Below are 25,418 nucleotides of genomic sequence, written 5' to 3'. Positions count from 1 at the left end.
CAAAGAGGACATTTGTGTCTTGAACATACAGTGTATCAATGAGATCATCACTCCTAAAAACAATTATTATGTGTTACATATGAACTCTTCAGGTTAATAATACAACAGGACATCTCTCCCACAGGATAACAACATTCCAGTTTATACACATACAAACTGAAGTTCATCATAGCAACACAAATATGCAATGAGTGATCCACATTTAATGTAGCTTGAAGATACAGGTTTTACAGCATGACCTAACTGTCATTTCACAATTACCTCCTAGGTCTAGCTTGAAGTGGAGTTCTGCAGGCAAGCAACGAGAAGATAGTGAGGAAAAAAGGCACTTAAAGTGTTAAGTATACAACATAAAAATGTTCTTTTGATGTGGGTATGTGGGTATGAGTATGTGAAGAGCAATTAGGATTAGGAAACTAAAGTGGTGTAATTATACACACCAATGCATCAGCAACAGTGACATGAAGTGCTTGAGAGATGGAAGTGACAGTAGCCATATCTCACCACAAGATGGGAGTAATGTGCTTTGAAAATAATGGATCCCTTTTGCCTCAAAAATTAGTTGATGGTGCTCAAGTACACACTGATATTTATTTTAAGCGTTCACGTGCACTGTTAAGTTTAAGTGCTGTTCCAAACTGTGAGTCAATTTACATGTCAAAGTCCAAGTATGTGCAATTTTTATTCTGCGTGTGTGTTTCTCTGTGTGTGTTTCTCTATGTGTTGGATGATGTGAAGGATGATCAAAGACAGTGCACAAGTAAGTCTATTCTTAGCCAAAGTAGAATATATTTGGCAGTGATATGAATGGCCTTGGTTTAATATAGTGACAACAGTAGCAGATGGAATTGGACAGATGCAGAGCCGGGTGACTTCAGCAGCTCAGTGTGCAATATGTGTAAATACAGTATTGGCTAAGATACTGATGCCACTGAGAAAATGAATGAACAGTATGCGCTGACCCTCACTGTGTGTTCTGTGATGTCTTAGAGATGGATTATTCACAGGGATCTGTGGTTTATTTGGACCTTGAAATAAGCATGTAGCATGTCAGTAGATGAGCACAATTGTGAGGGTTAGCTCAAAGGGGTGCAAGCATGCCTTTGGTAATCATAAACCAGAGAGATGTGAAGGCTGTAATCACATTCCACATAGTTAGAAAGTTACTGCAGCAGCTATATTATCATTCACAGGACTAACTTGGTGTCTGTCTCTTCGTCCTCATCCTATGGGCAAAGAAAGGGTAAATAGAAAAGGTTTGAAGCAGAGAAGGAGCATGAATAGACAAACTTGAGAAAAAGAGTGAAGTCTCAAACACATGCCCTTTAATAGAAAGGCCCTTCTGAGATCATGTGCAGATAGAAAACCAGAGAAACATAAAAACAAAGCATGCAGGTCAGGGCATAAACACATACACATGCAGCACCAAAAACACTTGGTTTCTATAAAGATGATATTCCAAGATCTCAGAAAATCTCTTGATTGTACTCCTCTACCTCATTATAAATATGTCAGTTATGTTGGTGGTGTTTTGTTTTCTGTTCCTGATTTTTTGACATCACATCAGGCCAAAACCAGAATAAAAATATTTTAAATATCATTCGTTTGAAACACATACGGATAGGTTTCATGCATTTAAGGGTCAGGAATTACAATAAGCCACTTTGCTCACCGAAAGCCAATAAAAACAGATCTCTGTGACCTATTTTTTCAGGTGACATGAAGAAAAAAATGAGTGGCAAATCACTTAACCCCAGCTCAGGCTACTATAACCCAACCAGTAAGCCAAACTCTGCTGATGAAGCCCAGTCCTGCCAAACTATGTCTGCTCTGTCCCTGGTCCCTTGAAGCACTGAGCTGCCAGGATTTTGGCTAATTAGAAACAAGTGTTACACCAGCAGTGCCTTTTGGGCTGACTGTGTATTTGGCAGGGTTGTGAATCCCACCGTCAATTATAGACAGGCAGACAGTAGCATCAGTTAGCATGTTGTCTAGACTCTGCTCCTCTTCCAGTTACCCTGCAGCATATTTAAACAAGATGTGCAGCGTGCCTTGGATTTTCCTTATATGCAGCTGTGTGAAAACATTAGTGATGGGCTGCTTCAGTTTTTCAAATAAGAGACATACTTGGCGGCGAAATGGACCATAAAGTAATATAGACAGAGCAGAATGGAATATTTCATTTTTTGTGATACATTCCTCCAGGTAGAAGGCAAAGAAAAAATGTCCACTAATCTGAGGCCTCTGTGAGCCACAACTCCTTCTAGACCTGCTGATTAAAAGCACAGTGTATTATTAAATCCCTAACATTTTGCGCTTATAGGATACCCACATCAGTAGTGAGGCTGTTCCATATTTATACACAAGAATTAAGATTTGACCTTCAGATAAAAATGGAATAGTGTAAGAAAAAAATGGAAACTTGGGGTGATGGTACGTACCCATTGAACTGTTCTGACAGCCCCTGGCTCTCCAAAAGACCTCGTCTCTGTCCCATAGCCACCTCGCAGGCATTGACATTGGAGTAGAGGTTGATAGGTGTGTTATAGACAGAGGACTGTGGGACATTGGGTTGGGAGGAAGGGGCTGTCACTCTGGCTGGAGAGGAGGAGTTAGATGAGGAGGAAGAGGCAGATGGGGAGGTGAAGGCGGCACGAGCAGGGCTAGACCTGGGAAACGAGTTGGCTGGAGCTGTGTCTGAAGCAGTGAAGCTTGACTTCAGCGGAAATGGAGGCTGTGGTGGTTGAGAAGGGGCAGCTGGTGTGAAAGCAGAGGATTCAGAGGGGATGGAGGCTACTTTGGGGGCAGCTGGAGAAGAAGAAGCTGTCACTGCACTGCTGTCCCCCCCAAATGGCCGGGCTGTCTTGTTGTATGCAATATTAGGCGGATTTGATGGCTTGGTGTATGTGGTGCTCGGGGCAGGGTGAGTGATTGGGACAGGCTTAATGATTTCTTGAGGTTCGTCCTGGATAGAAGTGGGGACACACAGCATGCACACACACACACACACACAACAAATCCACAATAAACCAATGCATGTAAATCAGCATTCTCAAAAGCACTGCACAACAATCACATCAAAATCAAGACTGTAAGAATCAAAGTCATGCCTTTGCCAGTTCAAGAGGTGCTATAAAATGTAGCCTCTCAGCTCAGTTATGCATGCCAAGCAAATTTGTGCTCTGACAGAATCTCAGAAGGGCATGATGTGCATGCTCACTTTTAAGTAAACTAGTACAATATTCATAAAAGGACATGAACTTAAGGTAATATGCATTTCTAAAAGTGAATATTTGACTTCATACCTTAGGCACTCCATTTTTAGGGGCATTTGAGGGACTGTGAAAGAGACAGAAAGAGAATCATAAAAATACTGCTCACAAAACATCTCATCATATCTTTCTGTACATTACATTTAAATGACTAGACATGCTAATCTTCATAAGGGTTAAACTGAAATGGACTGGGGCAGGATTAGATTATTTCCGGGCCTCTGTTGTGTGGCATAATTCACAGCATCATTTTTGAGATGGTGGTATTTTGTGGCATGTGACCAGCCACCTGTGAAATACAATTTGTCTTGGTCAAACACTGGTTTTATTTTGTCTGTGTCTGCTTGGAGTTACAGTTTTAGTTGACAACTACTAGAGGAGAACTGCTGGCAGTGTAAATGCATTAAAGAATGTCCACTCATAAAAACAAAAATATATCTATATAATATCTTGATTGATGCTGTACTGTATTTAAAAGACATTGTATTCACAAAGTTTATTTCAAAAGACCAGTATTTTTTGTCAGAGATACATTGTTGTAATTTTTGGTTGCCAGGATACCTTTAAAACAATCTAAGTAGGATTTTCAAACAAAACATTATAACTGTTAATTTAACGATGAATGAATGCAGCTAAATGTTTCCTGCAGTGGATGGCCAATCTCATGCATGGTTCAAGCTCTGAAAAATCGACTTTTATTGCATACTGAAATAAATGGAAACAAATGGCGGGCTGGAAAGAAGTAGGAAATGTTAGAAACTGTATCCTTTGGAAAGTGGTTTACAACAATTAAATGCAATTTGTAGTGAAGGGTCCAAAACATGGAAAGTCACCAGTATGTGAACACACTCTATGTTTGGGTTTGTGTCCATGTGCAGACTGGTGTTGAAGTGTGGTGTACATTTGATTTACAGTTATGATTGAAGCAGCTGCCACAGTTCTGTCACCCGTGGGAGAGGAGGGTGGTCTGTCTGTTGTGTGTAGAAACCAGCAAAATTCCAAATATCAAAAGTGCAATAAGCAACGCACACCCCTTCATGCTCGATAAAGCACCTGCATTTGCCTGCAAGGTACCTTAATTGTTTTAAAATGATTCCATTAGTTTAAAACAACAACATTAAAAGTGAAATGCAGACAGATTTCTTCATTAACAATGAGTCCTATATTTGGTCCGGAAATGCAGACAATGTGTCCCTTATTCCTCATAAAAACTACATACAATAAAAAACACAGACAGTTGTTAAGCAAGGCTGGCTCCTAACCAGGAGCTACAGTATGTCCGCTGGCGTCCTTCCTTTCTTTGCCATATTAGGAAAACAGTCAACAAACTCTCACGTATTTCCTTTCAGACTCAGCTAAGGCGCAACAACTGAGCCTGGCACTAGATTATTAAGGAGCCCCACCCTCCAACCAGATGCTGATGTCATCTGTGCCCATACTTACATTTTACAGTTTCCACTTAGCAGTTAATATACTTTATACTTATTTTCCGATGTGATTGTATTATTGGACTTGCTTATGGAGAAACACCATGATGTGCCAAGGAAAACAGTGAAAGGTCTAAAGATCAAATAGCACATTCCATTACAAATAGGACCCAGTCTACAATGAGGCACTGTGTATCTGCCATCAGTGTCCCAGAGTAGGGCAACTGGGCGGATTCACACTCTATCTGTCTTTTCCCAGAGCAAACTGAACAAACACTAGTTGGGGTGGTCCTCAGAACATCTGCTCTGTCTGTCCTGCTCCCTGGCTAGCTGGACTTACTTCTATTCTGCTATCACAAAAGAGACAAACACTAGGTGAGTGTGTAGGTGCTCATGCATGCATTTGCTTTTTGCTGCCCATGTGTGCACACATACATACTGAGGGAGGCGATAGTTTGACATGATGAAGTAATTAAGGTTAATCTGAGTGTAACTGGATAGTATCATGAATGTTCTGACGTCAAGTTTTGTGTTGTACTTTTCTAAGATTTGGGATAGTATAACTCCAACACACAAGTGTGAGTTTAATACTGAATTGGACAACCAACACATGCTGTGAAAGAAATCTGGAGCATCTCTGTGTTGTGCTCAATGAAGACTGCAAGGTGGTATTGTGTTTTATGCATTAACTGTTATTATTCTCAGGGTTAATCAAAAGGCTGGATGCTCCTTCAGAAAAGTCACGATTCCAAGTTTCATGTGATTTTGGCAACTATATGGATACCTACTTCTACTATAGATACAGTAAGAAAGCATAATTAAGAAGATTAGAAAAGTATATTAAGTATTCTTTTTTATAAATAGGTAATTGTACATTAGAAGGTTTTCTGATCTTAGCAATGTTAATATCTGTGCTCCAGACTACTTTCCCTCTACATCAAAGTACCACACTTGTCACCAGAGGCAATACACTGTGCTTCTGTACGTGTTTGTAATACAGATAAATCATCCAATTTTCTTATTGCAGAATGTCTTTGCTCAGCTCAGAACACACCTCAGTTTGATTACTCCTAATTTAAAATCAGGATGCCTTGTTTCAGACATAGATATCTATGATGACTATATTTCAAAAAATCTCAGAGCTAGGAAATCTATTCCTATAAGCAAAATATAAACAAACATCAGAATTAACATGACAGCAAAAGTATATTTGCAGGGGGGAAAAAATCACTGAGTGTGGTTTTCATCAACCTATACTTCTATGTGCACCCACGCTGTCTCTTAGAGAGAGAGAGGGAGAGAGAGAGAGAGAGAGAGGGAAATAGAGAGAGGGAGAGAGAGAAAGAATGAGAAGGTTAACCAGAGGAATAAGCCTGAGGGCAAAGCAGACTGACGCATTTCCACCCTGCCTGTGTCCCTCTGAGGGCCAAGAGAAACAGTCTGGCATGTGGCATTTGACTGGATGATGGAGAGGCTAATAGACACAGCTTTTTCAACACACACACACACAAACCTTACCAGCCTCAGTACTCACATTTTCTTTTTCTGTTATACCATGAAGGGAAAACTGCTCACCATAAGAGTGGCTTTTAATTTTTCTGGCACTCACATTTTTACATCACTTTCACACACAGTTTCTAAAGCGGAAAATTTCACAAGTTGGAATAGTTCCAAAAAAACATCTTTAATAATCCCCGGTGATAACCCTCTAACTCCAAACATCTGTCACTGTCACTTTTCTTTACTCTCTAGTCAGTTTTGTGTAATTTCATCATATTAAAACAAGCTGGGAGTCAGAGTTTGGTATAGATATAATACGATATGTGTATTGTGGAATTTACACATGCTATTAATGTCAAGCACAGGTTCCAAAACGTTGTTGACAAGATCTGCTCTCCTCCTGTTTAACATGTGTGATACATGTCAAAAAAATCTGTGGGAGACATGGCAAACACTGTCTGTTTTCTCAGGTTTAACACTACATGAAATTTTGAGCAAAAGCAATGAGACAAAAGCAAACAAGCAGTAAAAAAAACCTCGGGAAAGCAAAACAAAAAACTCTAACAGAGGGATGTGGAATCAGTGAGTGTGGAAAATAACTTTTTTTTAATGTATTTCTGTTTTTCTGTGCAGCCAGCCTGTCCGTCCAGTGGCAAAACTCACAGCTTGTGTCTGGCACATGGCCTCTCCACTGTCAAAACAGAGGGTTTAAAGAGAGTGTCACTGCTAACAATGACAGAAACGTGACTGCTATTTCCATTGTTAAACTTATTAACATGTAACTCGCCTGCCTGTTGCTGCTGTCAGTTGCCTGGATACTTCACTAAAATGGTTACTGCCCGTGTCTGCTCGTCTGGTGTTTCTGTACACGTGTCAAGTAGGAACTCTACACTTGACTATATCAGCTGTCACATGCATCACGGTGATGGAGAGCATTCACATAGTGTCATGCGCCTCTCTGTACAGTACAGTGCTCCGCTATGGGAGTGATAACTCTCTGCTCATGTGTACTTCTCTTGGCAAGCAAATTGTGGAATAAAGATTTTAACCACAGGGTCAGACAAAAGATATTCAGATTTGCATTTAATGGCACTTCCAGGCTGCATCAACACTAGGTCAATAAATAGAACAAATAGGGAAATGAGGGAGTTCTCTTTGAGGTCAGATCTCTGGACACAGCAACCTCAATGGGATAAACTGCAACTCCAGTTAATGTATCTTTTTAATGCATGTCGAAGCATAAGCCCCCATCCTTACTTACTTTTCTTCCGACCACCACACCACATCTGGCTATGGCAGCCAGGAGTCAGTGGGGGCTTTGGGCTGCATTGAATTGTCCTCTCTTTCACCCTGTTATAACCATAGCATTGGACCTGCTGGGTGTACATTAGCCATGTATGAGTATATCTGTAGATTCAATACACACCCGCATAGCTGACTAGTATTTAGCTACAGTAAGTGGCCTGCGGGCAAAAAAGCCCATCTGTATCACATATTGTAGCTATAGCACTGTGAATGGGGAGACAGCCCAGCAAGTGTTGCAATATTTTCTGTAAGTCAAATCTAAACTTAGGATAAAAGCAAATTCTACTCAGAGTATTCTGACTATATTCTGTAATATCTTAATATATATGTCATTTCCACTTTTTGTAATTTTCTTTTTGAGTTGCGAAAACTCATGGGCTGTTCTGTTAGACATCACACCTAATAAATTTGAACAAAAGTTACACACTCAACACCTTCTAAGAGCATCACACTGTTGTATTCCCACAAATGTGTTACAAAGTGGAAAGTACGCAGAATCTGAAACACTTGTGTTGTGGGAGCTGACATGAATACTTCAGTAAAACACTAGGATATGGTTGGATCACCGAGCTAGCTGCGTTGATCTGTATTATCTTTGAGGTTTTTGGAACCAGGTGCTGCCAGCCACAACCTCTGGGGAATGGTGTTTCATTGCACTCTGCTGCATATTTCAATGACAATAAATAAACATCAATTATCATACTTTCCTAAGGCCACTTCCCACAGCCGCAACTGTTAGCTGCTCGGGAGCAAGGTTTCCATGATAGTAGAACAAGATGTACCCGTGAAATTCACTGAAAACCACTGGTCACATCAACTATGTGTATCAATCAAATGCTCATATGTTGTTTCCTTAAAAAAAGAGACTTTGCTGCTGTTTTTCTGATGAAGGCTTCATGCATATTATTTGTCAGTCTATTTTTTGTAAATAAATTCACCCAAAAATATTAACCCATTAAGTGATTTTTCTGTTGTTTCTGTCTTCTGGCCTTTTTTCCTTGACATGACTTGATTGGACAGACATGATGTTTCTTTGAGGCAAAGCGCCTAACTGAACTTCAGTGAAGGAGAAGCATACTTAATTATTTGATAAAATCACTATCACTTATTTGTAACTCAGAAAGGACTATATGCAACGTATATGGACTATGTTCTGTTGAGGTCAATCTTACTGTGAGAAATGTGCATCTGTGTGTAGTAATGTACTAATATGTCTACTAAATTGCTGAAGCGGGGCTCATTCTCAGACTGAAACTTTTGGATAACTAGTCTGTTTTGTTCTTAAAATCTACTGCATTAGCTAAAGTCAACATGTGCTTCTCCAAATGTGCAATGGTGGTCAAACCTAAGCTGTAAAGCCTCACCAGATAAAAGGCTGAGTCCACCACAAAAACAGTCAAACTGAACATAATTGCTTTTAATCTTCCTGGCTGTGACTTCCTCTCAAACACAAACTGCAGTACATAGCACTTTTACTCTGGCAGTGATACTTGCAAGAAAGCTAAGACACATGACAACTCTTTTTCTGAGACCACAATCTTGGAAAGGGAAACCTGGTTTTATCCTTTGTCACAAAACATATAACTGCCCTTTGCTCACTCAGACTCATCTCATAGTATCTGTTATGATTTACTGTATAGTAGTACACAACAGGATAAGGAGAGTACTTTCAAGCCCAAAGTCCATTTCCTCCCGGATGAAAACAAGTTTCCTGTCACCTAGCAACAGGCAAATGAGGTAAACATATCAGCCTCAATAACCCCGAGTGCCTTTGCTGGCTAGACAATATACGGAAAGACTGCATGGTATGTAATACTTAAATGGTTTTAGCTGGATGCATTTTTTTGTAAATCCAGTTACATAGCATTTCCAGCTATCAAATAAATGATGCGTGACACTACACACAACTATTTCCATTCTATATTCACTACTTTATATGGTTAATGTTTGGCCTAGAATATTTGCATATACTTAATTATCTCACATGAATGAAATCAGTGCATAGAAAGCACATTGGTGAGAGCTTACACTGTAAATATGTTCTGTTCAGGAACCATATTAACAGGTAGAAAAAGGAAGGTCCATGGCTGTAGTTTATTTGGAGCAGATGCTTTCATATTTGCATACTCACACCATGATGATTTGGACATGCAAGTGTCTTTTTATGGAAATGTCTACAAAGCATGAACAGAGATAAAGGTGACATAATGGTACTGAACTGCAGTCACATTAATCATCTTTCGGCACTCTTGGAATGTTATTATGACCCCAACAGTCTTATCAGTGATCATCAAGACCATAAATCACATCTGGGAACACTGATGGAGAAGTGTTGCTTGACAGAAACACTTCATGTTCAACAGCGCAGTTTTTGCAGTTTTTCATGAAACTAAAACTCAGTTTTCACCTGGATTTTGTTCCCACCCTCCAAAATTTTCCCGCATCCAAAGGTTTCCTGCTACAAGAAGTAAGTAAACACACCAGTTTACCTTATTTACTACAGTATATACACTTTACTTTTTTCTTTTTTCCTGTTTTCGGTTTTGTTTTTTCCATTTAAACTAAAATAACAAGTCCTGTATACTGCATTTTTGTGATTTGGCTAATACCAACTTTTCACAAACCAGCTTGTATTTGTAACTAGGAGACCCTTGCACCTCCCTGCAAAAATGTCAAGTGGTAGTTGGTGATTTTACTTGTAGTTTACATGTACTTTGAGACCAGTATGTTTGATGTTTCATTGTGCATTCATTACTCAAAGAACATTACATTACACGCAGCTGTGGCACAGGACTATTTTGGGACTATTTTCCCACGATTAAAGCACAGAGACTCCTTTCACCTCTGATGTGGTGATGCAATGACAGGACATGCAAACCAGACTCTGAGTTTTTCTGTCAACATGTTTCACAGCTTTGAAAACTCTGCGTGTGTCGCCTCCATTTGTTTGTCACTAAAGACGATCTTCTTTACACTTGACTGCTGGAAATGTACTCTGTTTGGCTAAAGAGGTTGACTCACAAGAAGGGATCACTCTTTCAAACTATGTTTTTTCTGAACAAATTCTAAGCTGGGCAAAGGGATCACAGCACTGGACGTTCAGTACTGGCTAAGACTATGACAAGTCTGAGGTATTCCATTGTATTACAAAATCAACTCAAGGTGGCTGTTAAGTTCAACTACACACATACACATAAACTTTGGCCTTTTTTAAATGGCCTATGAAAGTTGTTTAGGGCACTTGCCAAGTGAAACCTTTCCTTAATGGATAAATACTGTATAACTACAACTAAACCCTCAGTTGGATCCCTGTTTTCTTTTCTTTGAAGCATACATTAAGGAAAAGAGGGCTTTAAGAGTTTTCATTAGAAGTGCTCCTAATAAGGGCTTTAATGCACTCAAGGGCCCCAGAATACCAGGGCCTTCCTTTTTCCTAATGGGAGGAGCAGAGAAGCAGGATCTGACACAAACTAAAACTGAAGCCCGATCTGATGACTTCCACAGATTCTGCGACACACACGACACAGCCAGGAAGAACATGCCTAAACCGTTAATCAAGAACTTCCCTGTAATAACTCAGAATTCAGACGGTTCTTCACTTTTTCTGTGTACGTGTTCATGTGCTATAATACAGCCACTTTCACTCCATAAGCATCACAGCTTTTGGGCATTTCCTTACTGAAGATCCAAGTTCAGAATTTCCAATGCTGTGTCCACAATATAACTGGGACTCTACTCTCTGCATTAAATGTGTTTAATAAAGTCTAAAATGTAATCTTGTACTGTGAATTGCACAGCTTTGTCCTTGAATAACTTTCCTGGAACACAACAGAATAGCTCTGGATCCAAAAGCATGCCAGCCAATCTAGTCACATTATAATGCAGATGACAGAACTGATGCTACTGTGCGAGGAGCAACAATCTTAATTGGGTCTTTTTAACATTTCAACTGTCCCTACAGGACCTCAGGGCCATAGCATCTGTTGTGGCAACAAAACTTAACTGTTTTAAATTAGAACGAAGGAGTGCATCTGTTTCAAATGATGAAAAGGCAAATTGAATACAGCACAAACAAACCAAAATTGGCAGGGAAGCTTCCTATTGAGCCTCAATATTGTTTTTGTTGTCAGGTTGCTATCCTGTGACAAGTAGCTTCTAACATATACTGTCATTTGGCTCCCTGCAGGCTTAATTACACACTAGTAGGCCATTGTTGAGCTGTGAATACACCTTTACAGTTATTAAACAAACTATGAGAATTCACGGTGTGGAAAACAACCTGACAACCTCCAAGCTCTAGGGGTGTGGCTTAACTGTGCTTAAAAAAGTATCAGGAGGACTAAGGAAGTGTATTTTGCTGTGTGTATATAAATAGTGGAGTAGTTTTCACTGAAATCCATAGATTACATTTGTAGAAAAAGTGTGCTTGTGTGTACATTTGTTACCTCTGCAGAGTGAGGCTGAGATTGCCTGTGCAGGCTTTAATCTTGTTCTGGGCCTCTAGGTGAGTCATGCTGTCTGTGGAAATGCCATTAATGGTCAGAATAATGTCTCCAACGATCATCTTGGCTTTGGCTGCTTTGCCTCCATCTGTCAGCTGCAATGACACAAAAAAAGAAATTAAAAGGCAGCTCATTATGCACTTTTTTTTACCAAACAAAGAAGAGTTGTCACAAAGCATTCAGTTACACCAACTTTGACTCTTAGTTGAGAAAGCTTAATTATCAACTTCTGCTTCACAGTTGTACAGGGTTTTATATTTGGAACTCTGCAGTTAAAAAAAATGAGTAAGTAAAAGGGCATTTAACCAAAAAATGTTGTATATGGATATTATGTTGAGTTATTTCTTATAACCACCAATTATTGTGTTCTCTGTTCCATTTCCTGTCTTATGTAACCGTGGTTAGATAAGACAGGCATCGTATTCACTTCACAACATCAACATTGCAACATTCATGGGACAAGGATTCAACATTGCCCAAAAACATTCCCACAATGATGACTCACGCTACCAAATGACCACATGATCACAAATCAAAACCACATGGTTTCAATTCAAAGGCTGAAAATAAATCATATTGTGCCTTAAGATGAGAAAAGAATATTTTACAAATGTATTAAAAACTCAAAATGAATTTGCTAATTTACATAAATATCTAAAGACTACATTCATTACCTTTCATCATTAAATCACTCCCAATAATTTCAGCTTCAGTGTTTCTGGTTTTGTACAACTGCATTTGGAAATTGAATTATTTCTTGACGATCTGAGGTTCTGTCAGTGTAAATATCAAACTGAGAGTTGGAAAATTGTAATCGTCAGTTCTTCCTCTCACATTTTTAATCCAAAACCACTTCCACAGGGGGGCCACATCCATATGGGTTTTTTTGGGTTGTTTTTTTTTGCTGGGTCTCTTCAGGACATTCCAAACTTGTCCTGAAGCCACTCCAGGTTTTTCTTTGCTGTGCTTCTACCACTGCATAGCTTGTGTGCACTGGAGCAATCCTAAAAATGAATCATTGCTTTACCTTCTGAGAGCTTCGAAAGGTATTGAGCACATCCTTTGTAAAACTGATGTATTTCAAACTTTTTTGTCTGCATTGTAAATTTGTCATATTTCCCAAAGCAAATGAAAGGTTGAAAGGCTCACAATGAAAAATGTTTAAAGCTGTCGCATCGAGGTAAAACCATTTAATACCTAATGGCTTTGATTCAACGTGTCATGAAGCTTAAAGCTCTACAACTGCGTGTCTATCAGAGAGTAGCATGAGGTAATCTTGATGTTTAACAGGTCTTCGCCATGCTGTGACTTGTACTCAAAACACCGGATGTAGCCTAATAAATCCGTGACGATGGGATGACTCTCTACCAGGTGTGGTGATCGACCGGCGATTACACAAAGCTGTGAACACCTCATCAATCACTCAGCACACCCTTACGCACTCAGAACCTGTATAGCCATGCAAGCTTCCAGTGCAAGAACAAAAAAAAAGAACTCTGTGTACTCATTATATTATGATCATATATTTACGTCATCTCTCAACAGTGTGAAAGAGCAGAACCTGAGCTGCCTGAAGCCTCAGACATTTAAAGCAAAAAAGGCACATTAAACGGCAGCTCAGATGAGGCCTATGAGTGTGTTGAGAGACAGAAACGTATAATGAAAAGTGCACAAGGCAAGATGAGAGGAAAGCTATTTTATCTGTCAACTCTACTGAGTATAGCACATGACATTTGGACTTTAACGTCAGAACAGAACCATAAATGTGCCAGCTTCTTCATGCAAATGCTCCACCGCTGCCATCTGAAACTCTATAATCCGTCAAACCCATAGCCACCACATCTAAATACATTAAAAAAAGACATTTCACTTTATTTACATAAACCAGCCCTGATTTGGAGAGATGAACACACACACACAAAAAAAATTTCCCTCTCCACACTGCTAAAGAATGCATTCGAGTTAGGTAACTCTAAAACCTTCCCCTGGTTTTAAAAAGGAGACAATGAGACATAAAGAATGTGCTATTGTGTTAACCCTCATAATAACAAAATAGGGGAAAAGAGTGGGAGGGAGCGAACGAAAGAATGAGGAAGCGGACTGGAGGGTCGACAGTGACACATTTCTCTGGAGTTGTGTTTTCCCGGTGTCATTATCAAGTAGCGGGAAGTGTTGAATGCATAGCTGAGGCTGATGTATGCATACCAATGTCTTGGAACCCTATAGTGCAGCCACAACCTAAGTGCTACTCACAAAGTGTAGGGTACTCACTGCACAGGCTAGTACATGGCTTCAAATGACTCACTTGCTCACTCAGTGCCTGACACAGACTTGTAGGCACACCTGCCAGCGAGTCTGCGCTGACTCATTTGCTCTCAATAAAATAAGTCATTGGTCTTCAGGGCAGATGCCAATAAAGACAGAGTAAGCAGTCTTAAGAGATCACTAGCATCTGCTGTACTTAACTCAAAACTGGCTCTGTCTTATTCCTACAGCTCCAGAGGGTAATGGCAGAGAAAAGCTGCTGAGGGGATTGCTGAATGAGCACATCAATGGGACAGGGATTCTTCTCTTTCATTCTCCCAGTGTGTCCCTCTCTGCATGCATGTCTATGTTTATATGTGTTTGCTAAGAAAGGAAGTGAGAGTGAAATTGAGATCTTACGTTCGCTCCATGTAGGGATGTGAAAAAAAAAATACTATATAGCTCTATATTTGGTAATTCCTCAAATATGTCCTATTTCTAGACATGAGAAGAGAAGAAGACTCTTGTAACATTCTCAGAATAATATGTGTTTTATATGTGGTTAAAAATGTTAAATGCTCTATTCTGCAGTGAACAGAAAGTACTTATAAATCCCAACTTCTTGCAGTCAAACACTTTTTTTCTCACATGGATACAAAACAAATAGAATATGTTACAGTAAGAATCCCTGGCATCCGTGGTCTATAAATATAAATCAAGAGAGGTCTGAAACACTCGTGACAGAGAGCAGATAAGTAATGAACTGGAACTTTGGCGTTGCTACTGCAGCTCTCCCAAGAGAGAAGGACGTTTTAGCAGCATGTTACCAAAATCTATCAAACACATCATGTAATTTGTGCTGAGTTACTATTTTAAATCTTGCAAGACCAAATAGAAAAAAGAAAAAAAAAATGCTACAAAAGGGTTTTGTGTTAGTTTCCCAAATGAATGAAGTGTCTTTCCAACTTTACATGAATGGGATTCTAGTCACATAATGGTGTGGCTGCTGTGCTGCTGTGGTCTTCTCCACACTGCTGAGTTTACTGCTGTGAAGTTACTGGTAATGACTGGTTGTTCCACACTACATATGTAGGGATACAAACGTAGCTCTATGTAAGGCTACAAATATAGTTTGAATACAGCATAGTGCAGAATAGTAGCAGATCTGTCTGAGGTTTTATGGTAAATCCTATTGCACACTGGATATTATGACATTAATAGCCAAAAAGCCACTTAATATCTGGTACAGATGTCTTTGTGGAAGAACTCACTCTCTGCTTAATTCTAAAGAGGTTAATTCAAAGGAATTTTGTAGCAGAGTAACAATAAAAACAGTATGAAGTGGCGAGAGAAGCCTTGACAAATTAACAGTCTATTGCTTCCATGTGTCTTCAATCCATCTGTTATATAGTCATAACCAAATGCAATCATAAAAGAGCAAAAAAAAAATCAAGTTCATACCAAAGACTGTTCAGATTTAAATGTTTACTCTCAGTAATCGACGTATCCTAAATAAGGCAATAAATGAATGAAAAAAAAAATAAAAGATTCCATTAGTTTCATTCTTGATGGAAACTGATTCTGTTTAGATAGAAAGCAGCTATGTTAGATAGTTGATACAGCTAGATTTATGACGTATGGTGTCTCTCCAGATAAAAGTCTCTGTTCAGAGGAGAAGACTGCTGCCAAAACTCTACACTGGAATTCTTCACTAAATAGATCATCAATGCTTTATTTTTAAACCACTGATTTACAGTTCCAACATTTTTAAATTTCACACACTTTTTCTGAGAGAAGGAGACAGCACTACTATTTATAGTACATCATTTAAAACTGGACACATTTACAGTAAAGGGAGGCCAACATGTGAGATAATGCTTTATTATTCAGGATACTAATCACCTTCCCTGCTGTTAAGTGCGCTAACTTCCCTCAGTGAAATTATGGAGTAAGGAAGAGGGTTGTGGTCATTTCTCATTCGAGAAGTCATGTTACAGGAAGCGTCTTGTGGTGGAGGCTGAAGGCCTGTGAGATGCATGTCATGTCTGTGTAGGGTAGACTAAGATAGAAGACCTTATATGGAAAAGACTTGGGCCTTACATTATGTCATCACATACAAGGCTAAAGCAGGTTGACTCAGTTTTACTATGCAATTATAAGTTTGTCCAATAATGACTTCCTGACAAACTTCCCGGTTATTAGTAAGACTATTTTTATCCAATTATTCAATGCATCTAGAAACCTGACTAATGACTTTAGAATGTTGTTTCTTCATTTCTTCTTCACATGAACAGCACAGTATCATCTTCTCCTTTCAGGAGGCAGGGTTGTGGTGTCTGCATGCCTTCAACCTGTAAAGCTCATCTAAAAAGAAACTGTTTACCCAGCAGAATCTCTCTGTCTAGAGAGCATTAGACAGCACACCACAACCTGCTGGGCCAGCACAAGCAAAAGCAATTACAGTTTACAAGAAGCAAGTATAGTTTATTGTCAAGAGACTAAGTCTTCACTTTTGCACACCTGCAACACCTTGCAAGAATTGTTCAAAAAGTACAGAGGAGAAAAAAGAAGTATGTGAAGGAGTATAATACTGCGATTGGGAGGAGACCAAATAGCAGGTATTTTTCTCCTCCAAGCCAAACATCCCAATTAACAGCACTTGAACAGAGGTAAACCCACGGTTGTCATGGTTTGACCCCAGTCTCTTACTACATCAGTAAGGTTGCTGGAAAACACGAGATGCCTCACAGACCTACATAGGAGCTCTTAGTCAAATTGCCATGACAACGCAAACAAAACAACACAAAGCAGTACCAACCCAGCACTGAATACTGAATGCTCTTCAGTCAGGTCAGAAACAAGTCTGGCTGATGAGAACTGCTGAGGCAGATGATATGAAAAGGCTTCACGGCTTGAGCCAAGTGCCCATGCTGGTTTTCTACCTCCATCCGTTGTTCATTCAACTACCCTGCAAAGTTTAAAATGGGACCACTTGATTTCTACCCAGCAAAATGGCACAATGATTTATGTTTCACCTATTGGATGGCATAATATAAAGTAATAACAACTGGGTTGCGATAAGAAGCAGACATGAAATCACAAGTTGATTCAAAAGGCAAAACAACATAAAAATGTACCAATGTCTGTGGTAAATGTTAAATGTACTGCATTTATATTGTACCTTAAAGGGTTAGGTTCATGATTTATCAAGTATGTCTTGAAACATTGCTCAGGTTCCCAAATGAACATTAAAACAGGTTTATCTTGTTGTAATCATTCCTTCTTAATTAAAAACATTAAACGATCCTTCATAATGTGCTTACAATGTGATGTAATACAAAGTGATGGGGAATTAAATTCACAGTACTCCTCCCATGCAAAAAAAAAAAAAAAAAAAAAATTTAAAAGTTTATCAAAAGCTAATATAAAAATCTGTTCATATCAGTGAAATCAATCTTCTAGTCCAAAATTCCCTCTTTTTGTTACTATTATTCCACCACAGCACCACATGTTTAAACTGAAAAGCTAGTTGTGGAAAATCCGCTCGTTTTGACTAACTCAGGCTGCTAAAACCTCATATTAGCTTCAGACAAACACTGAAAAGCATTTTTGCCCTTTTTGAATGTCCCCCAACACTTACAATGTAAGCATATTTGGAGGGGATCTTTTACTGGAATTAGCAAAAGGAACGATTACAGCAATAACTTTGTTTGGCAGTCAACCATGAAGACAGTCATCTGCAGGGTCTCACTCATCTCAGTGCAGCTAACTCTCTCAGACAGAGAAAAAGTGGATTTTTCCTTTAAAACATCTTTCATCAAAACAAAAACATTGTGAGTGATCTAAATCTATATCAAGAGACAGTTTAGTAATTCTTTATAGCTCTCTATTGAGCACTGGGGCGATTGAAAGCAGATGCCCTCAATATAACACCAGGCAGATCATACTGGGATCAAACACATACTGCAGATAACAGTCTTCTACAAAACCCATACCGTATGTAACCTGAACACATATTTAGGACCTTGAATAGAATGACATGTAATTATAGATGATTAAATATGCCATGTGAAGTACAGTATGCACATACATAAAGCTGTGAAATACTGGATATATTCAACTAGTTTCTATTAAATATCACTTTCTGTACTCTGAGATTTTAATACAAGAGACAGAATTTCTTTTTTGTTTAATACAGGCACACTGTTTGGCAGCAACGCAGCACAGACCACAACTTATCAGTCTCAATGGTTTCCTGAAAGGCCAGGGGAGTTTTTCATTTTTTCTGGACGTGAGCTGAGCCAAATGTTATGGCTCAATGTCAGACGGGGCAAGCCACATAATTCTTTATCCGAAGAGCTTCACAAGATACAAACTTCTGTCTGTACCAACTGTAAATCAAAGACAGAAAATACAACAAACACATTTTCTCTAATGGCAAGTTTTCAACTGCGTTTCACGTTGGAACATTGGAAGCACCAGTAGTAAATGTTGGGATGGTGTCAGAAACAACATGTTATTCTGATTTTTTATGTACACTAAGGGTTTTCTGCAGATAATATGTACAATATCCATCAACAAGTGCATCTGTTGAACTGCAGTATAATATTTTTGTTGTTTTGAACTGAAAATTAGAGCGAAGATGAATGTGACTGGGTGTTCTCCTCATTGTTCCTCTACAAGTCTAACTTGACAGTAATTTTAAGCTGCGGATAGAGAAAAACAGTGGGTTTGGTCAACCTTTCAAGTTTGGCATACAGTACAGTATATGCTGGATTTAAAACATCATAAAATTGCTGTAAATATAAAAGAATGTCTGGTGAGTAAAGGATGCTGTATGTTTACTGCCAGATCAAAGAGCACAACAACGAATGGTTTAAACCAAATTAAATCTACAAAAAGAGACAAGGTACGTTTAGTGAATATATTATTTAACAACTTCTGTGGGGCTGTCTGGCTCTACTGGATCCTCCTCTCTTAAAATAAATGCGCAAAGACCGTTTTACTCTTTGATGTGTGTTGCCCAGATATACATCACCAAATTCCTCTCCTTTCAGAGTGAAAGTAGCATCATCATATTAAAACATTATGGTGGTGCTTAAAGAAAAACACATCTGGAGTCTCAGAGCAGGCTGCAGACGTAGAGCTAAAATTGGTTCGTGCTATGTTCAGTCAAAGTATCACATGCCACTATAACAACAAACTAAAGGATACAAAAGACAAGTGAGGGAAGTGAGGGGTCCGTGGAAAAAGAGAGGAGAATTTCACTGTGCTGACCCCCAACTAACCTACATCAAGCAGGCATTCAAAGTGGGTGATTCTCTCTCTCACACACACACACACATACATACACAGACACACACACACACGGTAGAGTTCCAGTAGAGTATTATCTATTTTTAGTTCTGATAAACTATTTTTACATCTATCTTGGACTGAAGCTAGTCCTACAAATTAAAAAGAATTGCCCTGTCCACTACAGTGTTGAAAGTTTTCTTTTCCTAAACAAAGCAAACACAATAAAATGTCGTGGGTGGGTGCATTTCCCATGTGGAAACCACTCAAGAAATGCCTAAAAAGGAGCTAGAATAGACAAAGACAACTAGGAAAGAGACGGGGGGGTTGGAACAGACACCAGCACAAATAATGACAAGGTCCTCCTCCTATTAATCATCTATATACAACAATAACTGGGTTATCTCATGAACAAAAATAAACACACATCACTTCTCGTTTTGAACACACAAACCCTTAGGCTTTACAACACTGTATCAATGGTGTTTTGATACATGAAGACCCTAATTTGTGGTGTTTTTTATGACTTCTGTGGGTTTTTCTAAGTATTTTTGCTTTGAATATTGCTATTCATTCTGTGACATCCAACTCCATACCACAAAATACACATGGTTAATGGTATGTTCTCTACCTCAAGGCCAAATATTCCTAAAAAAAACATTATCAGCCAGCAGCCAGCCTTACATACTGTATTGTACTGTATGTAATCGTTTAATCAGTTGCATATGGTAAGCTCATGTAAGGGTAATTACTTTATAATTTTCATGGTAATCACATCCATCTAAGTAAAGTAAATATAAGCCCTAATGTGACAACAACAGATGCATGTTATGTACAGAATATTAAGTGTATTTAGCATTGTGGGTCTCTAATGAACCTTAAAATAGTCTTGTGGTCACACACATTTCTCTGTATTCCTCTAATGAAGGAACTGAAGTAATGTTTAAACTGTTGGCAGATGTTTCCATATATGTGCCTTCTACTCACTTACTCTTCCCATTCTGAATACAGTTACTCCTGTGCAACAAATTGAAAATGGTGGTTAAGGGCAAGAATAATGCTTTCCCCCCTCCTACAGTATATTCCTCTCCCACTGCAAGGACACAAATTCATTCTTATTCTCAGCCTCAGCAAAAGAGCAGTATGTTTTCACTCATTTGTCAGTTAATCAAAATAGATCAACGTGAAGAGCACATGTCCAGCATGCGTTCGGCTGTAATTTGTGTGAGGCTAGGATTCCAGCTAAGATAAACAAACAAAAGGAAGACTTATTACTGGTGCCAGGACAATAACAAGTAAGCTGAGCCATTTACAGTGCCAGTCACTGGTCACGCGCTGGTATGAAAATATGTCACGGGAATGACACTAACCAATAATGTGATGGAATGAAAGGCTGTAAGAGTCATATTGCCTTGCTCGACTAGCTCCAGACCACTGATGACTCAACACAGGACTGCTGGTGGACACAGGATGTGTTCAACACTTTTATGGTGCATGGAGTAGCTACTGTGTCCACCACCATAACCCACAAAAATAATGTTACAAGTAACACATTATATGCACTTGTGATTTTAACAATTAAAAGTTTAATAGATAGACAGATAGACAGATAGATAGATAGATAGATAGATAGACAGATAGATAGATAGATAGATAGATAGATAGATAGATCACACAAATGTGTATGTCCGAAGGTGCTCAAAAATCTATCCAGGTGACAAGTGTGGAAGCGTTTTTATCATGTATTATTTTTTAAAGATATGAGGACAAGAATGTTTCTACTCACAGATGCATGGCACCATGACAATAATGTCCTGCATGCCATATCAATCAAGGTGGCAAGACATAAAAATAGTCTTAGCAGCGATGCTGGCCTTTTCATACTCCTAGAGTAACTATGTCCTAACACAGATGGACATATTTCCACATGAGAAAAGACAGTCCTCTCGACACATAACATTCAAAACTCTGTAACTGATCCTGCCAGCAACAAATAAACAGAGTCACTGACCTTGGTCATGACAGAGAGATTAAAGTTTCATAACAGGAAGCAGCAAAGACTGCATGATAATGCTCATTCTGCAGTAGCAAGAGTTATTTGTCAAAGAATGGGCCGCACTTAAGACTCCTGTTTGACAAGAAGCAATGTTAGTATACTTTAGACACTTCAGATAATCTTGTGATGACTGCTACTTGACAGACTTACAGCAAACTGCACCACAGTCCCTTTAATTTGTGCAAAATCGCAGTGTTGTGCACAGAATGCCCTTGCACCATGAACATAAACAACATAATTATGTATAGGCTGAGGCTGGATCTGCCTCATAAACAGGCTTGTTTTTTTTAAGCACCAGCAGCCCCTCTCTTGGCTAAGGGCTGATCAGAACCTGGTCAGCCAGAGCCAAATCCTACTCTGAATTTATGTGGTCCACAGACTCAAATACTTATTACAGAACCACTGTGACTTTCTCAAGTTTCAGTCAGATGGGCCATTTAAAGCGATGGTTCGGCGTAATTTTGACCTAGCATCATATGCACCATTATGTCTATCTAAACACCCCCTCAGCCCTTTTTTAAAATTTGGTCGCAAATTGGTGGAGTTAGAGCCATCAGCCGAATGGCTTAGTACAGGCACTAATGGAACCAAAAGTGTATCTCGTAAATTACCCCATTAATAATGCCTGGATTATTATCAAACTTCTACAGTAGTACAAATAGGGTCTTGCTCCTTCTTCACTACTACTACTAGTCTCTTCAGGCAATAGTATGTGCTCTGTGCAGGATCTCGTGCGACCATACGGTATTTCAGTGATTGCGCGAGATTTCGACAATATTTACAGCTTTTGCAGTAGCAGCAGAGTAAAAGCCATCAGGTAAGTGTTATTTTAATAAACTCCTGGTGTACTTACAAACTTTCCAATGCATCAATTTATGAGTAAAGACCCTATTTGTACTACTGTAGAAGTTTGATAACAATCCAGGCATTATTAATGGGGTAATTCACGCAATACACTTTTGGTTCCATTAGCCCCTATACTAAGCAATTCGGCTGATGGCTCTAACTCCACCAATTTGCGACCAAATTTAAAAAAAGGCTGAGGGGGTGTTTAGATATAGACGTAATGGTGCATATGACGCTAGGTCAAAATTACGCTGAACCATCGCTTTAAGGACAGTTTTAATTCTTCCACTGCAGACCCAGTACACATAGATTCCTGTGTCTTGCATCAGGACTCACCAGGGACAAAGGCCAGGACACTTAGCACTATCCCTCATCTCATCGGCCAAAATGACAGCAGCCGTTAACAGCTATTGGATTTTCCCAATCGACAGGCAATGTAGTTACAACTCAGTTTTGTAACTTTATTATGACAATAGTCATAACTGTAACGGGAGATAGGTCAACTCTATGGGGGACTGAGTGACAGGGACCATGTATTGTTAGAGAGGGTGTCTAAATCCAGCAATGGGTGTCACACAGGAGATGAATGGCACACGCACTTTCATCACTTACTAGGGAAATGGCACGCATCAGAGGAGGAAGGGCATGGAAGGGCAAATACAGTAAGTGGTGTGTGTGTGTGTGTGTGTGTGTGTGTGTGTGTGTGTGTGTGTGTTTGTGTGTGTGTGTGTTCAACTCACCCGTGAGATAGTCAGGGGAAGACAGAAGTCCTTCCCTCCTTGCAGTCTGAAGCCCCATGGAGCAGGGCCAGCCAGTGAGACATTGTAGCTGCTGCTCATGATTCACCTACAGACAGAAGAGCATGTTACACTTAACAGTTCATGAACTGTGAATCCAATTAGAGACAGACTCCACACGAAGAACATCTATTACAGACACAAAAGAGAATAAAAATCAAAGGAAGAGAATGGGAGGGAGAAAAGTATGTAAATTGTGTAGATTGTATACACTGTGGTGTCTGATAGTATTGTGTGCAACCAGCAGCTAGTATTTAGGAAAGATTACTGTTTTCCAGGCAGAGCACTGTTAACTGCACATTCTGTTGAGTCAAGCTTTCAAGTCAAGTCAAGTCAAGTCGATTTTATTTGTATAACCCAATATCACAAATTACAAATTTACTTCAACATCCTCAATTCAAATAAAGAAAAAAACCCTTTAAAATCTTTTAATGGGGGAAAAAATCCTCTGATATCTTTAGATTAAAAAAGGTATGGCCCTGCTTTGTTTGCCATTGCTGCTTCTGTGTTGAGCAAATTAACTCTATCTCACTGTACATCCAAAAACACAATAAGGAATATTTACTGTTTCCTTTCTGTCAACCAGTAACATCTCTCCAGACTAAATCACAATAAAGCTATCTCAGTTCAAGTGTACAGTCTATTAATAGTCCTCTTCTAATGCCACTAGCTCATTGCTGACAGCTTTAGAGCAGGTCCCAGGCAATGTCCTTTATAATCAGGATAATAGGGAGTCTGTAATATAAATAAGGCATTTTAGTTCAGCTAGTGGACAGATACACTGAGAAGGTACAGGAAGAAGTACGGGAAAATCTATAATGTAGTTTGTGTGGCAGGATATGCATACAGAACAGGAAGGCAAATAACCACTTGTTGAGAAAGTGCTTAAGTATTTTAATACACCCCTCAGAATGGATCGCCCAACTTCATGGTCACTTGACAAAAGCAGAAAAAGCATTCACTTATTCTCATTGAATATTTAGACTTTAAACACCATTAAATTGCACATCCTGTGGCAAATTGGGTATTCATACCAACCATGGTATAATCTTGCAGTAAGCCACAGGAGTTTTTAAAAAAGAAAGTCAGGACTGATAATCCTTTGTTTATTTTAAAAGAATCACAGATGGGCTAGTCTGGATCTGCACTTCGACCCTATCATCTCAGTGTCCTTACAGTGAACTCTCTGCTTGTACACAATATATTCCGACATAGGTATCCAGACTGACACAAAGCCAAGCAATGCATTTTTAAAATTAAGCAATGGGAGGTAAAAGACTGGGTACATTTTTGTTATTCATTTTCCCAGTGATCTAGTCTCCCTGTGACTTTAAGAGAGTAAAACTTTAATTTAAAATGTCCTGTATGCATTCAAGTCTCCCTAAAACCTGTTTTAGTCTCTACCAGATGTAGTGCTGCTGAGCCAGCAGAGGACAGAGTCAATGTGAGACACACCCTGGATAGCTGGAGACTTGTTAGAGATCAGTTTTAGTTCACTTCCAACGTTACGTTTCATTGGAGGGCAAGTTTGCCATGTATTGCATCTCAATGGCTAAATGCGCAATCTCCCTTATTACCTCACCAAAGAATACAAAGACCATATCATGATTACACACATATGCATGCAAATTAAATGGACAGTTCCAAAAGTGAGACAAAGCAAGGACTATTTGGTACTGTAAAGTATTTCATGCACTATTGAGTTTCACTGGTTTAAGCCCTGCCTGTCATGCATTCCTTTTCCCCTGAATAATTGAAGCTGCAAACTATTTAGTGGAAGCAAGACTGAGGTTAAGTAGAGTCACATGTTAAAATTTAGTGTATTATTAAATTTATTAAGATGATGATTGAGGAAATTGATATACCATATTTGCAGGATAAACTTTACCTTCTAGTGTGTGTGAGAGAAAATCTGATGTGAGTATTCTGTGTGGCTGTGAGCCTCTGTTCAGAAAAACCACACATCACGTGGAAATATTGTATATCACCTTTGCTCGGCCTGACAGGAAGGCTGGATGTTGACATGAAAACATGACATCAAAGGCTAAGCCACAAGCATTATATATCACACACACATACAGCACATTGCAATTACATGGAAAAGGGGGAAGGCAGAGGCCTAGTCTGACGAATGCATTGTTGGTGGTCAACAGAATTTCCTTATAAGAGCAACT

General features: G+C 39.1%; 1 protein-coding gene across 1 annotated transcript in view; it reads right to left on the bottom strand.

Annotated features, from left to right (window-relative positions):
* The window catches only part of pdlim5b (PDZ and LIM domain 5b), a 38,917-nt gene that overhangs the window by 10,207 nt on the left and 3,292 nt on the right, over positions 1-25,418 (bottom strand). The window contains exons 2-5 of the mRNA XM_053339387.1: positions 23,188-23,293; positions 11,950-12,101; positions 3,306-3,339; positions 2,442-2,965 (exon numbers count right to left, since the gene is read on the bottom strand). Coding sequence (XP_053195362.1) covers positions 2,442-2,965; positions 3,306-3,339; positions 11,950-12,101; positions 23,188-23,286 — 809 coding nt within the window. The 5' untranslated portion in view covers positions 23,287-23,293. The remainder of the gene's footprint in view (positions 1-2,441; positions 2,966-3,305; positions 3,340-11,949; positions 12,102-23,187; positions 23,294-25,418) is intronic.

The sequence above is a fragment of the Scomber japonicus genome, chromosome 19, assembly GCF_027409825.1.
Source record: "Scomber japonicus isolate fScoJap1 chromosome 19, fScoJap1.pri, whole genome shotgun sequence".
NCBI classification, from domain to species: Eukaryota; Metazoa; Chordata; class Actinopteri; order Scombriformes; family Scombridae; genus Scomber; species Scomber japonicus.
This window is presented reverse-complemented; position numbering and strand designations above follow the sequence as displayed.